General features: G+C 42.9%; 1 protein-coding gene across 1 annotated transcript in view; it reads left to right on the top strand.

Moving 5' to 3' along the window:
* Nucleotides 1-8,752: 8,752 nt before the first annotated feature.
* The window catches only part of dok6 (docking protein 6), a 32,733-nt gene continuing 24,537 nt past the window's right edge, over nucleotides 8,753-16,948 (top strand). Inside the window, exon 1 of the mRNA XM_067252085.1 lies at nucleotides 8,753-8,818. Coding sequence (XP_067108186.1) covers nucleotides 8,753-8,818 — 66 coding nt within the window. The remainder of the gene's footprint in view (nucleotides 8,819-16,948) is intronic.

Here is a 16,948-nt window from a genome sequence, read left to right as displayed (position 1 = left end):
ACACACAATTTGCTATGTTGTCTTTGTACATGCATTTTCCCTACCTCAATTTGTTAGAGAAAATCAGTTCATTTTGCAATAAAACATTTCAACTATTTGTCTTTTGTGTCATATTTAAGGAATCCTTCCTCCTTTTTTCCAGGGAATTTAGCAAATTATTAAATACAACACAACATAGTTTCCTCGTGATTTTGACTGTAATACAGTACATGTTATCCCTGAACAGCCAACATACTGATGTTTTGTGGTTCTTTGGCCGGGATCCGTTAGATATTTCCCTGGTGTCTCACAGAAATGTTTCTTGTTTAGTAAGTAATGTAGTAGTACTAACTGGAACTTGAGCTCCTTTTCTCAACTTGAACAAGGCCCATGGCCCTTACCGGGTCCAGGAGGTTAGACAAACATGACTCTTCGGTGATTGGAAAAACACCTCCAGAGGTCCAGGTCTAGTCCACTGCTCCTTCACACAGAAGGGAAGTGTCTCCCTTCATCCCTCTGTTTCCCCCCCCCCCGTGGCGAGCCAGTCACTGGGGAGATGAGTTGTCACCCCTCATCTCACTCAAGGCTGGAGGTGTGGCAGCCTGGCCGCAGCGCGTTGATGTCTGGTTGCAATACAGCACCCGCTGATTGGAGGGGCCAGTGGGTTAGGATTCAGGCTGCTGGCCGAACTTACAGAATGGGGAAGTGTAACCAAAGCTGTACTACAGTGTTGGTTTATGATGTGATGCACATGCCGCTACTGGCCCTGCAAAACCAGGGTGATGGGATGAAAAAAATAAAAAGATGATTTCAAAAATATTTTCTTTGCCACAAGGTGGAAAACGGGTTCAATAAGACTAATGTGAGGGATGTTTTTGTACATGGGAGAGAATAGTTCTCGCTCCATACAGGACAAAGCATGGAGACATTTTGATCCTTACACTGTATGTTAGACCACTTAGCAGGCACGCTGGCTTTGAACCAGAAGGTGCAGACAAAGACTTGAATTGTGTGTGGGTGCGTACATGTGTGTGAGTGAGAGAAAGGCCTTGGAGAGATTATCTATGAACTGAATGTTTGTATTGAATCTTCTCACAAGAAGCGGATCAGCTATCCAGGAAGAATGAAGAGGAAGAAAAAAATGAAGAAGGGGGTAGAAGATAATGCTAACATAGAGAGAGCCTCCCTCCAAGGAATAAAAGCTCTTTATCCTGTTTTAGTAGAGCGAATATGTGGAAAAAACTGCGCAGAATATGAGCATAAAACTAAAAACAATCCTGGAAGTCACTGGCAGGACTGTCCATAATGGATCTGGTAGCGTGTCATAAAGGTGAATGACAACGCCTGGCTAAAGCCTGATTTATGAATTATTCCAGAGGATACACTTGTTTAGCTGGAGGTGTGACACACACACACTGCACACACACACACTGCACACACACTGAGGACCCAATGGATGAGCAGACATAGATACACACATGACATGATGGAGAGAAAGATAGACGGACGCATGGCTGCACAGGCAGACCGACACGGAGGAGAGACACAGTGGGAGACAGGGTGTTGAAAGACGGATGAAAGACAAAAGCTCAAATGCCACAGAGTTGTTTTGATGTTGTTATTGTTTATAAGATGATCTGCTACTTTCCTCAGCTGCAATGACCTGCTCTAAGTGTAACGCTGCATGGTAGCAGGCTGGTAGCAGCCTGGGAGTCTGTGTGCAGCAGATCTGATATATCTGAGGAGAGACAGAGACAGAGAGAAATAGAGAGAGAAAAACAGAGGGAGTGAGAGAGAGAGGTAGGGAGGGAGAGAGAGAGACAGAGAGACGAGAGAGGAGAGAGAGAGAGAGAGAGAGAGAGAGAGAGAGAGAGAGAGAGAGAGAGAGAGAGAGAGAGAGAGAGAGAGAGAGAGAGAGAGAGAGATTGGGTGTTGTGCGTGTGTGTGCCATGCATGTGTGGGTGAGTGGCAGTGTTTGTGAGTGTGTGACTACACGTGTGTATTTTCTGCCTTTGCGGCCCCGCACACTGGATGTGTTCCCGCTTTCATTGACTCTTATGTTTGTTGATGTTATATGTCGCCTCCTGCACCACCAGCTTCAACCACATTCAGACAGTGGGGATGCAGTCTCAGAGCTTGTCAACACAGAGGTGAGTTATGGCTACCTGTTGTAACGTCTGTGTTTCTTCTTGTCATAGCTTTACTTTGGCCGATGAACTAAACATAAAAAATTGGACGGGGTGAGTTTTTTCTCCCATGATCCAAAAATATTACATACACACTGAACGGTTTCTCGCTTAAGAAGCAACTTTGGCAAGTTGACTTATAAACCTTTCAGTTATTTTGGGTTCTCTTTATGTTCTTGAAACAACCCTTTGACAAATTGAAAGACGTTTGATTTTGAATTGCTGTTCATTACCCACCGACTCTACTTTTGACTACTGAAACACTAGCACCTGTTTTTCTGGGGGATATGAAACTTTGTTAGGTTCATTGAGTTTCTGAAAACTGGGCCGTGCAGGTAGGGTCTAATGAGATCAAAAGCAGAACAGATATTAGATTTGCGTGGATTAATCACTTTATATAAAACATATAGAGATGGATGATTGATTTTCACACTTCAGGTGGAATTTATGATAAAGTCTCAGATGTGTGTGTGTGTTTCTGTGTCTGTCACTCTCTACCACTTTCTTTGAGTGTGTGTATGTGTGTATATGAGTGTGTGTGTGTGTGTGTGTGTGTGTGTGTATATGAGTGTGTGTGTGTGTGTGTACAGTTTGTGTGAGTGTGCTGCATGCACATGTACTGTGTTTGTATTTTTTGGCTAAAACCTTAGTGTTGAGGCTTCAAGAAAACCTAACTTTTCCACCTTGAAATACTTTCACCACCACTGACACAAAAGGCTGTTTGTGACCTTATACCACAGTGGGTCGTAAACTACAGCTTGTCCATTAACCACAACAATGCTGCATTCAAATTATATTGTAAACTGTTCAAAATGAGAACACGTGCTGGGGTTCCGAGGAGTTCTTATGCAGGGTCGTTATTCCAAAGTGTTAGCAGCAAAGGGTGCCCTAGCACTGGCAGAGCACTGCCCAGGAATGTGTATGATCCTCGCTTTTGTGTGTAATGTGAGCCAAAGTGCTGTAAGCACAGGTCATGGAGCCAAACAATATGGTCTGAGCCTCATGTATGGTGTGAGTGGGCTATGCAAGTTGTCAAACGCTCAGCCTGGCCCTCTATGGTCCCTGTGGTTAACTGCAGTTGGCTTTAACCAATCAAATGCCTTCTCGGCGTTCCATTCCAAGACAAATAAATGAGTCTTTTCTGCTGTGTGACTAAGAGAAAAGGTTTCTTTGTTCAGCAGACACATTTTTTTTTTCCTTGAAAGTCTTGCTGAAAGATTATTTCCTTTGTAGCTACATAATCAGGTGAGTGTAGTTAGGGATTAGGCACAACTGGCAAGTTACTACTGAAGAAATACAAATCTAATACCTATGCAGCACTAACTAGTTATGGTAGCACTATACAGTACATACAACCCACACACCAATGCTGACGCCAAGACATAGATGACACACACCGCTTTATTCATGTTTCCGTAGTAACCAAGGACTTACGTCAAAAATTTATTGTCCACCATGTGGTCACGTAAGAGACTGAGGGGCTCCAGTCACCCTCACATATTTCATTCGCAGGAATTGTATTGAAGCTAATGTAGCATTCGCTAAATGGACGTCAGTGGAGCCATTAAATGCACTGGATGCAGATGTGCAGCACGTGTAAAATCTTCTTAAAACAAGCAAACTGGAATAGCGAGAATCCAACTAGGAGTATCCCGGCAGGAGTAAAGGTGAGCCTACAGATATACAGTACACTGGGGTTGTAGAAAGTCCACCACTTGCTTTCCACTACATCTAGAGATAATCAATCATTCATTGATCTCCAGAAACCAATGGAGGCACTCTGGATTAGATGTATTCTAATTAGCAGAATTACAGTTAATATCCTGAATATCGAGAGAGTGTCTTATGAATCGCACTGTTCAGTGTAACGACATCGCTAAAGGGGAGGTACACCTTCAAAGCTCAAGCTGATTTGGACTGAGAACAGAGAAGTGAGTTCTTCCCAGACCGGGATGTGGGTCAGTGGAGACTGTGATAATACACCTCTGGAAGCTTGGTGTCTGCCTTCACAGACAGAGTTCCACATCACAGAGGAAATGGCTCCCACATTCAAAACTTTTGTTCTATTCGAGGCACAATCAGTAAGGAAGCCAGAACAAACATGTTTGCAACAGAGAGGAACATTAATAAGCGCTGAGACTGGATACCGGGCATGAAAGGCCGAACAAAATAGCAAGCCCATGGTTGGAATCATGCAGAAACTATAAGTTCCTGCATGATAGATAAAGCATACCCCTTTCGATAATAAACATAGATATTATTGTCTCCATGTTAAGAGAGGAAGTTTGGAAGGGCTCGGAAGGACTCAGTAGTTGTTACAACAAGACACATTGTGCAGAAATACGACTAGAGATCACAGTAAAACAACATGAAAATAACCAACAACATTTCGCTGAAGTCAGCAGCGAAGCCTTCCGAGGGCGGATCCTGAACACACCTCTCTGACAAAACCATGTCCAATCCATGCATAACTCTATTTATACTGGGATCATGGTCAAGGTGCACAGGGTTTCAGATGTGAAGACCCGCAGCCAATCAGGAGGCACAGATGGGTCGCATAATCACGACGGGGGCCGTCCCCGGGCTCTGACGTCATCGCTGACCTTTCTGTGTTTACAGAACAGGTTTGATTTCGCCCCTTTTTTCCATGTTCACACATGAGCCGTTGTGGAGAGCAGCGCCGGGGTAAAAGAGTGGCTTTGTCCACACCGGGATGGTGAGCCCTGGAGCCATGCACCAGTGCCAAACCTCGTGGAGAAAGGCCCACAAGCCACTGCCATTGAGAAAAGCACAGCCCTCACCTGTTTTATATTAAGCCCGTCAGATTAAATAAGAAAAACCAATAACCTGCCTTTCTGAAGGTGTGGAGCTGTCGGCCAGAATGCAAAGCTCTCGTGATCCTTTGCCCCACGGATTCGATACTGTATAGATCTCTGGCTAAAGAGACTGCACATCCATACAGGAGATCTGATCACACTGTCAAACCAGGCAGCACTATTGATCCTGATGTGGCTGCTGAGTTGTTGCTGCACTTGAAAGAACCTGCCAGACTGCCCTTGTTATTAAAATATGAATCATGTGTGAAAGTGAATGTACAGTCCCTGACTAATTCATGTATCACCATCACATTTTCGGTTGTTTGGATTCATAAAGATATAAAAGGCAGAAGCATTTCCAATTGAGAACTATTCATGTGGCCAAGTGAATCAGAATTGTTTTCAACATTGAAAGCCTATGGGAAGGCGCATCACATTTGTATCAACAACAGTACAAGCTTAGACAAAACACTTTCTGGTTGTCTGATCTCAGCGCCTGACTGAGGTATAGAGGGCAACGTCGCCCTCTGCAGGTCATCAATATAAATATCCCACAGCGCTCCACCCGACAGTTGTCTGAAGCGTAAGAAAAAACTTAATTTTCATTTCATCACTCCCACGCACTTGTGAATAACATTTTGGCAAAAACAATGTGCTTCAACTCAAACCAAGCTCTCAGAAATCTCTCTGACTTGGGCTGTTACAAAGTGCCTCAACCCTCCTTAAAGCTCTAGACATACTTCTCTCTGTACTTGTCTCTGAACATTTAGTAGCTCTGGTAAAGGACCCTCTCAGAGCCCAGCTTTCGCCAGCTAACCTTCCAATCAAGGACAAAGAGAGCCTCCAACCATGTTCGGTTTGAACGGGTGCAGAGTAAATCACAAACATGACACTGTGAGCTCCCCTGGGACACTGAAGCACACAGGCATGTTACAGAAAATCTATCTACTGTGTAATGTCCTCCCAGGGGCGAGACCCAGAGAGCCAGCGTTGGCCCTCATCACTTAGACTCAGAGCAGGAGAAGTGGAGTATAGAGCAGGAGTTATGAACAATTTTCCTTTTTTGTTCGTCCTCTGTTTCTCCTAAAGGCATTGACATTTAATCAAGCCCAAATCCCACTGTGCCTATTAACATATCAGACTGATGTGGGATGCTGTAAAAGCTTGCACAGAGAAACCCATAGAAAGACATTAACATAACTCTGCCTGATACTCTCTCTCTCTCCCCCTCTCTTTCCAACACTTGCAAATGCTTACAAGGCAAACAGCTAAGCGTTAAGTATATCACTCCTTCCCCATTTCTCTCATCTCATCTCTCTCTCTCCTTTTTTCTCTTTCACGTTTTTAAATGTGTTAATTATTCAGTTATTCTCTTGAACATTAGCCAAGGAACCCAATGAAAGTATACCTCACCCCTTTCTTATTAGGACATTTGCAATATTTCACCAATACAGTGACCCATTTTGGTTAGAAATATTATCCGTGCAACGTAGTAATATGAGCACTGTAGGTACTGAAGAAAGCATATTATGTAGCTGTCACAGCACCCCTGGATGATGTAATAAATTGTCAGGTTTCAAAGATAGCAACTTTGACTTACCAGTATTAATCATCATGGATGTGGATAGACTCATTCCTGTTGTGAAATACCTATGAAAAATGGTCATGGTCCACAGCTGATTCATTTCTAGATTGTCTGAGTGTTTCCACTCACGTCAGCAGAAAAAATATGTTTCCAGCGGTGACCTTGGTGAATGTCTTCCTCTGCTCTTGAACCTCCCTCCCTCCCATCTCCTCCCGACCCCATTGGCAAGCACCCATGTATGACATGGCCATACGCTGAGTCTTTGAGGGGACCTACTTACCGTACCTGAAATAAACAGAGCCCCTGTAGTAGTCCTGTATGATGACATTCATTGCTCTTCAACCCCCTGAAAAGGAGAGCAGTTCTTGTTAATGGCAAGAAGTATGTTTTGGAAAATAAAAATGCAACACTGCTGTTGTCATTGTTTTTGTATAACACGACTCGCTTTGGGAACTGGCTATGGGCACGCTGCTAAAACATGATTATGACGACAAAACAACTTTGACAAGTCTGAAATTTTAGGACACCTCTGGAAAGATATGTATCAAAGTCAAGTTGCTTGTTGGTGGGGAGCTCTGTCTCAACCCTACAAGCATGACAAATACAACAGAGAACACGTTGTGCTTTACCTTCACACTGAACAGCTGACACTGACAAAACACAGTGTTCAAAGTATCAATCATCTATATGCCACAGTGAATAAAGACTCTTCTTTTTGAGTGGAAAACAGCTTTTTTTGTACAATGGCTTAAAAGAAAAATGCAAGCTGGGGGAGCATTGTGTGGTGCAAAATGGGATTGTTTGAAATGTTGCAGTCCATGTTGTCCATGTAGAGCAAAAAGTCTATTTTGTGAAACAGGGGCAGTTTTCATGATGTTCTTTCAAACATCCTCCTTCACCCATTTTTGATCTTGGATGCAAGATTGAAAACATAATAGGAAACAGGGAAAAGGTATTTGTTGTCCAAACTTGATCTTCCTTGAATTAAATTGTTTACAAGACATGAGCAAGCCTCTGGTTTGGTTCTATATTTTGATTCAGCTTTAGCAATTCAACATCAGTATTCGCATATCAATGTGCAGTACCTGAGCAATCTGTCAGTTTAATATCCTAGAATACACTCTTTATAATCACACAACCAACACAATCCCCCCCCCCCCTCCTTTCCCCTATAAGGATTACAGGATTTACAGTAATTTAGGTTTGGCATGGATAAGAAAAAGTGCTTCTGTTTGTTTTGTAATTTGTTTCAACAGCGTTGTATCTGTGCTACCGTGTGTTGTTTGTGTAAGTTGGGGTTGCTGGTTGGTTTGCATTTATTCTTTTTTTTTTATTCAAATTCAAATTGAAATATGTCTAATCCGGCGGATACTGATGTATTACAGAACAAATACGAAGATGTCTAATAATGACCAAACCGATTGCTAACACACAGGCGATCTGAAAATGGATTTTCTTAATATTGGGCTGCCTCATGAAATGTATGGAAATGATATTCATTCTCAGTCAGGTAATAACCAAAATACAAAGAACAAAGTTTTATGCAAATTAGTATGAATGCCAAACAATGCTGGTCATTAGCATATCGCATTATTTTTAACCCTGAAGAGAAAGATCAGGGTGTTCATGAATTTGTATGATCCGACTTATATCAAAGTAAATAGAACCAACAATTACTGTAGCTGCATGCTAATGAGGACTGCTGTGCCACACACACCAGCAACTAAATCTAAAGACGGGGTTAAACATTACAATCTGTTCTTCATCTGTCTGCCCTGAAATGAACCAGGTCTCTTTAACCAGGTCATCCCTCAACTGTTTACTGTGAGCAAAAATATAATGAATGGAAACAAATCCCTCATTATTGTCCTTAACTGTTATATTTTATACTTACACCTTGGGCTAAGTGCAGTGATAGCCATTTCAACCCATATCAGACTCGTGTTGCCCCCTGCCGATTAGGGATGGTGTGATCCAGGAAGCGCTTCTCTCAGCTGAACTAAACCAGCTGACGAATGGTATCTCCCTACTCCCGGATGGAACGCGCCGCTGGAGCCGGGTGCCCGAGCGCTGACAGCGGAGCAGGTTGCCAACGGTGTATCGTGTTGAATGTCGGACTGACTCTGAGGACACTTCTTTGCCGAAAAGGAGGTTACTTTTCCGGGCAGTAACGGTGGGCGTTGACCATGGCCTCTAACTTCAATGATATAGTGAAACAGGGATACGTGAGAATACGGAGTAAAAAACTGGGGGTAAGTGGCATTGGATGTTACTGAAGATAGCCTGCTGCTATTCAGTTATTTGCGGGCAGTGGTAGATGCTTCAGGGGCAGCTGGACTAAGTGCTTTAATTGCTCTATAGGCAGCTGTCCTGCGGGTTGCTCTTAAAGAGGGAAAACAGAGCAGAACAACATAGTGAACTTTCCTTTCATAACTGATTTTTTTTTGTATTTTGTGCAAGGAATGTATTCTAATTCCAAGTATTTATACAGTACATAACCTGTATAGCTTGTCCTAAATATACTGTTCTCCTTCGTCAATAGCATGTGCTAACATGTACTATGACAATGCCATCTTTCATTAATTCAGGGGATGCATTTTTATAACTTTGTTGTGTTTGGGAAACTGTTTTTAATCGTATACATTTGTATATATAAAAATATTATTACATGTATCATAAATATTGTGATTAACACTGTACCACGAGAGCAGGCATGTATTGATTTTGAAGCCCTATACTTAGGCTAATCATTGGACTGCCATGGCACAGTAAAACTTGCCTTGTGTGTATCTGCTTTATGTACAGTAGGCAATGCAATGTAATCCACAGGCTCATATAGGAGTTTAATATGTCACAGTGTTCTGTGGGATAGCTTCTATATTAACATGCATCACCTGTGTTTGTACTTTTCATTATTCAATTCCCCTAGTTTTTCCTTGTCATGTTGATGGTGAATTCAGAGGGCTTGTGGGAACTAGTTTGAGATATGACCGGAGTGACAGCAGGAGCTGCTGGTCAAGATAAAAGGCTGTATATTTGAGATCTAATAAGAGAATGTCAGTGGACCAAAAGAGGTTTTATCAGAATGGAATGTGCCTGTCATTCTTAGATTGCCACGGACTGCTTTGTTCATTCATTCATAAAACCGTGTGGTTGATTTTAGCTGACAGAGCCCCAGCTTTCAAATGATAAATGAAAGCTGCTGTATCTGGATGATGTTGGGGAGGGGGTCAGATGGCTGAGCGAATAGGGAGTCGGGATATTAATCAGAAGGTTGTTGGTTCGATTCCCGGCCGTGCAAAATGACGTTGTGTCCTTGGGCAAGGCACTTCACCCTACTTGCCTCGGGGAGAATTTCCCTGTACTTACTGTAAGTCGCTCTGGATAAGACCGTATGCTAAATGTATTGTAAATGTATTTGGATGATGTTTGCAGTGAAGGACAATGATCCCAGCCTACCAGAGCATCACCAACAGTGCTTTCTGAAGGCACTGAATTAAGGCGTGACTCTTTTTGTGTGTAATCTTAAATCTGTAGTTTGTTCTACTTAAAAAATCTAATCCCATGTAATCACTGTACATTATGTCTCAATGTTGAAGCACACACAGCCACATAGGAGGCTTAATATTTCCTCTATGCGGTCTGATGTAGAGATACACTGTAGTCTACTGACAGAGTGGACACCGATTGGCAGTGCTGGAGGTAAAGGTCTTATCTGTGCTGTCTCCTCTCCCTCTCTCTGCCCCTCTCTCTTTCTCCATATTTCTCTCTCTTTCTCTTCTCACTCATTTCTGTCCCTGTTTATCTCTCTTGCTCTCTCTCTCTCTCTCTATCTCTCTCTTCTCACCCTTTCTGTCCCTGTTTCTCTCTCTCTCTCTCTCTCTCTCTCTCTCTCTCTCTCTCTCTCTCTCTCTCTCTCTCTCTCTCTCTCTCTCACTCATCCACCCCCCTGCCCTTCATGCTGTTTGTCGATGTGTGGAGCTGGAGAAAAACAACATGTTTATTGTGTCCTTTTCACCCTTCTTGCCCTTCTTGGAAAATGCCATGCTGAGATGGGGTTGCCTGTGTGTGTTTGAATTTGTTTGTGCCTTTGTGCGCGTGTGTGTGTGTGTGCGTGCACGCATGCGTGCATTTGTGTGTGTGTGTGGGCTTGTTTATTCTTGTAAGTCCTCTTAAGAATAGTAAAACAAGGACTAACTTGTGGTGACATTGACTTGGTCCTCACAAGTCCAAGTACTTTTTGTTTTAGAGGGATTAGAATAAGTGTTAGGGTAAGAATTACATCAAGGGTTGGGGTTAGGAGTTAGGGATAGTTTAAGGTTTAGGGTTCAGATTAACATTAAGGTTAGGGTTAAGGTAAGTGTTAAAGTTAGGGTTAGGGTTTGGGAAACAGGATTTTGAATTGTGAGTCCTTACAAGAATAGCAATACAAATGTGTACAAAATGTGCATGTGTGTCTCTGTGTGTGTGTGTGTGTGTGTGTGCAGCCACAAGTGGTACACCAGGGTACCCAGCCTATTTACTGACAAGATTTCCAGACAGACAGTAATTCCAGCTTCTAATTATACCATGTTCGCTGCCACCTTTGCTTAGTCTGGCATGCATATGACAAGGTGAGCTAAAGCAGACATTCACATTTGTCTCCTTTCTGAGAGATTTAGTTTGTTTCTTCATGTCTATTTAAGACGTCCTCCTCCACCACCACTACCACAAGGCCTTGTGTTAAGACATGCAATTGATATCTATACATTTGTCTGAATGTATTTAAAAATGTATGTAACATACAGTAGATTACATCTGTGGTATTAAGTGGGTTTTATTCTTGGCAAAGTCTATTGCAGTTATACGGGGAAGGTCTTGCAAATATCAAGCATCAAGGCAAATATCACTGACCTTTCAATATTATGACATTTTGCTTCATATTGTACTATTTTAAGTTAAATGTTTCATCCATTATATTTCTCTGTCTTATAATATACTAGATACTTTTGGTGAACATGACTGCTGCTGACAAAAGCTTTGGCCAAACTCATCAACACCTCTAATTGTGTTTGGCTTATTTAAGGTATCCATGGTGTTGTGCAGAATAGCCAGAAAGGTCCTGGCCTCTTTCCATTTCTTTTGTATCTGTTGTTTGACCTGGAAGCTCGCTGGTTGCTGCTTTAGCCCACTTTGTCGTTTTGTTTGGTGTGGACAAAAAATCAGTTTGTTATTAATTCTCATCTTCCTCGTTCCCCATTTTTCTCCCCTCTAGTCGCACTCCCCACGCTGCTTCCCTTCACCTATCTCCACTATAACTTCTCTATTATATATTTTTCATTCTCTCCCTCTTCACCTCTCTCTCTTTTGCGACTTCTTTCTACGTCACCTCTGTTTTCTGACAATCATGGACAGCTGAGTGATTAAATGAAATGGGATTGGCGACCTATTCATTGCCCACACTGCCTAACCCCTACAGCGCATCATCTCTTGGACGCACACACACACACACACTCGCGCTTCTCTCTATCTCAGACGACACTGTTTCTCGCACATACTGATCCAACATTGAAGAACGGGCTCCAAAACACACAGACAACAAGCTAGCAATCTGTTGCCACAGAGACGTGCGCATCCACAATTAAATGTAATCCCGAAGCTTTGTATCCTAAACCATCACCCTACCTAAACTGTGTTGATTGACTGCATATGCATACAAGACAAAGCATAGAGAGTGGCCCGACAGGAGAGAATATGATAAAACTGTGGTGAGACACGGATGTAATGAAAAAGATAGATCCAGTGTAGTGTGAGGAACAGGTTCGGTGGCAGAGGATATTGCCATTGTCCCCCTTTCCTGTCGGTCTCTGTGAGGAATGGCAGATATTATCGGACGGAGGGTGGACTGTCTTGAAAAGAGGCATAACATGACCTTTGAGTAATTTGTGTGTCAGTCTGAATCCAGGTCCGTGTTTCACAGTTTGAGGTGGTTGCAGTAAATTGAAAAGGTCAGGCGTTGAATATATTTACTCCACAAATTTCATGGTGCTGCAGCTTTAATGCATAGGGAGGTCCATTCGACTCCGGTCTCCTACAAGTCAGACTGACGACCACTCCAACGTGTGTCTGTTGACACAAATGCACTGGGAAAGGTTTACTGTGCACTGGGAAAGTTCCTAACTTGAGAACTGGAGTGAAAGAAATTGAGAGAATGGTGGCGAGACAGAGACATTCTATTTAATCTGACCTCATTTCTGGACGCTTGGTGATTGTGTGGTAATTTCGGTTGAGTCCATTCTGATAAACGTACTTTGCCCAACTTCCTTCATGTCGCACCATGTTGCACTGTGGCTTAGACGGTCCACATCGGTCAAACTGCAGCATCTGAATAGAACGTTATCTTCAGGAGAACCTGTTCTAGGTGGTTTGCCTTACCCCTTCCCACCTCTTTATATTCTCTCCCTTTCTCCCCTTATTTCTCCCTCTCTTACTGACTCTCTCCCACCCTCCATTCTTATTAACTTGCCTAACCTCCTTTTGTGTTCTCTGGGGTGGGGGGCTGTGACTCACTCACAAGAGGAGGTTTGTGTTGGGGGGGGATCACTGGACTGTACATGAGGAATATGTATTGTCATAGTGTGGCTACACTCCCAGTTGTCGACGCCCAGCACTGCGGCCCACAAGAGAGCAGGGAAGAAGTGCAGAACAATGTCCCTATTGTGAAAGATGGCCCGGCCATTTAAGATAGCATCTGGCCCCTTGTGGGCTCGCACTGTTGGCGCTGACAGGCCTGCCTGAATAGAGGCCGTCAGGAGATCCCCAACCTCCTACTGCTCTGGCCACAGGACCATGCAGGGGGAGTCTGAGTCGTCAACAGAGACTCCATTTTATTAAAACACCGAGCCGATCTGAAAGGAGAGACAGAGACTGAAAAGAGAGGGCGTGAGTGTGAGTGTCTCTGCTCGCAGAGAGTGCCGCAAAAGTGGCACTAATCACTAAAATAAGCCATCAGAACTCAGAAGGGATAAATTATGAGACGGCTGTGTTTTTTTTAGGACATGGCGGGCATATTCATGATCCTCCTTCAGTAGTCTGTCTCGTTTGTAGGTATCATCACAGAGGCGTCGATACTGTGGGATGCTCTGGCTGAAAGTTCTGTAGCCTACTTTCTGTTTTGTTCCTGATAGATGTTGTTGAACTGAGTGGATTAATTCACAAATATGCAAGGTTGTGTGCAGTTTGTTTGGCCATTCGTTTTCACTTTCATCAGTTGCTATCAGACAAAGGCCAGAAGACAAATTGCTGGCTCTTATTGGCTCTGATGAATTGCATCTCACAGGATATGGGAACAACAACGCAAACGTTATTCACAGTGAAAAATGTGCCACTATTATACAGCTTCTTTCATAAATAAATCTTTGCCCCAACCTCACTTGAACATTTCACATCATTGATCCCCGCTGTTCTTAATTATCAAAAAAGCTTTTTACTCAGAACAGGGACAAATGTTGCTATTAGCAGTTAGCAATGTCTAAGGCCGAATTGATTAAGTAATGTGCTCCATAGTAGGACCGGTACTCACAATACACCATTGTGTGTGTCATTACACTCTTTCTCTCTGCCTCTTTCATAATGCCAGAGGACTCTCTCTTTCTCTCCCTCTCTCTCTTTCTCTCTCTCCCCCTTTCATTCACTCTCTCCCTCCCTCACTCGCTTCCTCCCTCCCTCTCTCTCTCCATCTCTCTCATTCTCTTGCTCCTCTCTCTCTATCTCTTTCTCGCTCCCTCTCTCTCTCTCTCTCGCTCTCTCTCTCTCTCTCTCTCTCTCTCTCTCTCTCTCTCTCTCTCTGAATCACTTTGTCTCACTCTCTCACTGCCTTTCCCTCTCTCCCCATCCCTCCCTCTCTGAAATCCTCTGACGACGCGTAACATCAAGCTCCACGCTGCAGCTTTGTGTTGAGCCTGTGTGTTCTGATGAGCTGCTTTGTAAAGTGCAGGGATCCCTAATCCACACGGAGGGGAGAAGGCAGAGCTCAGCAGCAGGACAGACAGGACAACCTCCACATCACCATACCATTTAATCTCCCCAATCCCACCAGGCAGACACGCTGACCTCGCAAACCCTCCCCACACACACACACACACACACACACACACAGACACGCACACTCTCGCTCTAACCCCCCAACCCTTTACCTACTTACCCAAGACGAACGTGTTGTGACATTAATGATTTAGCATTGATACCTCCTGTCACCTCAGCTGCCACTTTCATGCTCTGGATTTGCTTGGAGCCAGCACATTTCATTCATCTCAAATGGACATGATCAAATCTCCTATCTTCCGACCACTAAATAAGAGTGAAGTTCAAAGGGAGGCGATTGGTGAACCAGAGACTGACCGACTGACCGACCGGCCGACCGAAATAGTGATTTATAGAGCTGCTGGTCACAGCAACAACAAAAAACTGAAGAAACACACAGATAGATGTACAGTTTTAGTTATCACTTTAAGGATGTTTAACCCTTGTGTTATCTTCGGGTCATTCTGACCCATCAGTCATTGCGACCCACCATCGTATTGCGACAACTTTACCGCATACAAAGTGAAGTATTTTCTTTTAACTGATGGGCTGTCTCACCCCCTACATTGCGAAGGTTAAAATAAAATTATTTGTATTTGTTTTTGTATTGGGTAAAATTGGGCAAAAACAACGATGGTTCGTTATGAACCTTTGGGTCTTGTGACCCGAAGGCAGCACAAGGGTTAAGGATGCACTTTAGGGATGTTCTTCAAAATGACAATCTTATAAATTTGTAAACTTTTTACCCCCTGTTATTGACTCTTTGTTAACTTACAGAGAGTTCTTTCCATAGTTTGAATCTCCCCTTTCCGTCTGAATCCTGTCTAGATCCAACTTCAGGTGACAATTTCATGTTTCAAAGATACTTTTTTTATGGTTCTCTGCGGTATTATAATATATTTTGTGGCCACACTTGAGATTCTCCTATAAAATCTAGAGCCTGAAGGAAGCTATCATAGCTCCATTAACACCTCTGCTCTATCCTTCTGTCCTCTCTCCATCCATTAGTCTTCAGACCATTCCTCTAGGCTCAGATCTACCTTGTCCTGGTGTGTGTGCGTGTGTGTTTGTGTTGGTTAGACTGCCAGTAGGAAAGTTTTGTATTTTCTGGGTAAACAATCAAGTACCTTAGTGGACAACAATTCTGCTTTTATCAGGAAGCAATACGTTTACTATTACTATTTATTAGAATCACATCGTAATAAATAATCATGTTATTTTCTCCTCACTCGCCCTCTTTGCTTTTTCCTTAACACAATTTAGAATGTAATTGGCATAAATTGCTGTAACCACTTAGAGATTATTGTACAAAGAGTAGGACTTTCACAGGTACAATAGAGTAGACAGGAAGTGATGCAGAGAAAGGGCACATCGGGTGCTGTTTTAAATGTTTTCACAAATGCCCCTTTCCAGTCTGAAAAAAACTTAAACTAAATAAACAACCAGGTTCAGGGTGAACCTTTGTCCAAACTGAAAATGGAGGTCCTCAGCAATCTAATCATACAGTTGGTTTCAGCTTTCAACTGGCCGCAACTCTGGCTCTGAGAGAATTGTAATCTTTTATGGAGGGTTTGGTGGTCCGTTTAAGTTGCAACCCCCCCCTGTGATACCATACATACTATAATTCTAAGTCTGACAAATTGTGGTTCCAGTTAGTATTCCAATTGGAAAATTACTTAGAGTTAGTATATCTCTCTATCTGTCTCTCTGTCTGTCTGTATTTGTCTGTCTGTCTCTATCTCTCTGGAGGCTTCTTTAAAAATAGTAAGAAGGTGACAGTTTCTTTATTTCCAAGAACCGGTGACAGTCTAGGTAGCTGTCCAACTGAGTAGAATAGATACCAGCGAAACAACTCAGGGCACCGTGCCGCCTGCTCTCAGAAGATGCACTGTCTTCTAATGAGCTGAGCAGTCGTACTGCAAGACGATCCACTTTCTAGTAGACAGCTTTTAATATTTCCTCAAGAGTTATTGTTTGAGGAATGAATTTTGAATAAGGTCTGCCAAGGGATATATAGTAAATGGAGCACAATACCAACCTTGGCAGTGCCACGACAAAAAATCTTTCATGACCCATGATGGAGAAAATAAGGACTTTCTCAGACGTAAAATGCATGGCAAACTTGTTACCATGGTTACTGGACAAAGTTTTGTATTGAAAAACATCTGTGTTATGTGCAACATGGAGAGAATTGGGAATTAAGCCTTGTGGAAATCATCTAAAGTTTAGTATGGACGTAGTGTTTAGCTAACTTGATCAAGGGCTGTTTGGAGCTTATGTTGCACCAGGTATTCATCTGTCTAAAATCATAACGTTGAAAA

Source organism: Osmerus mordax, chromosome 15 (assembly GCF_038355195.1).
Source record: "Osmerus mordax isolate fOsmMor3 chromosome 15, fOsmMor3.pri, whole genome shotgun sequence".
In the NCBI taxonomy this organism is placed as follows: Eukaryota; Metazoa; Chordata; class Actinopteri; order Osmeriformes; family Osmeridae; genus Osmerus; species Osmerus mordax.
This window is presented reverse-complemented; position numbering and strand designations above follow the sequence as displayed.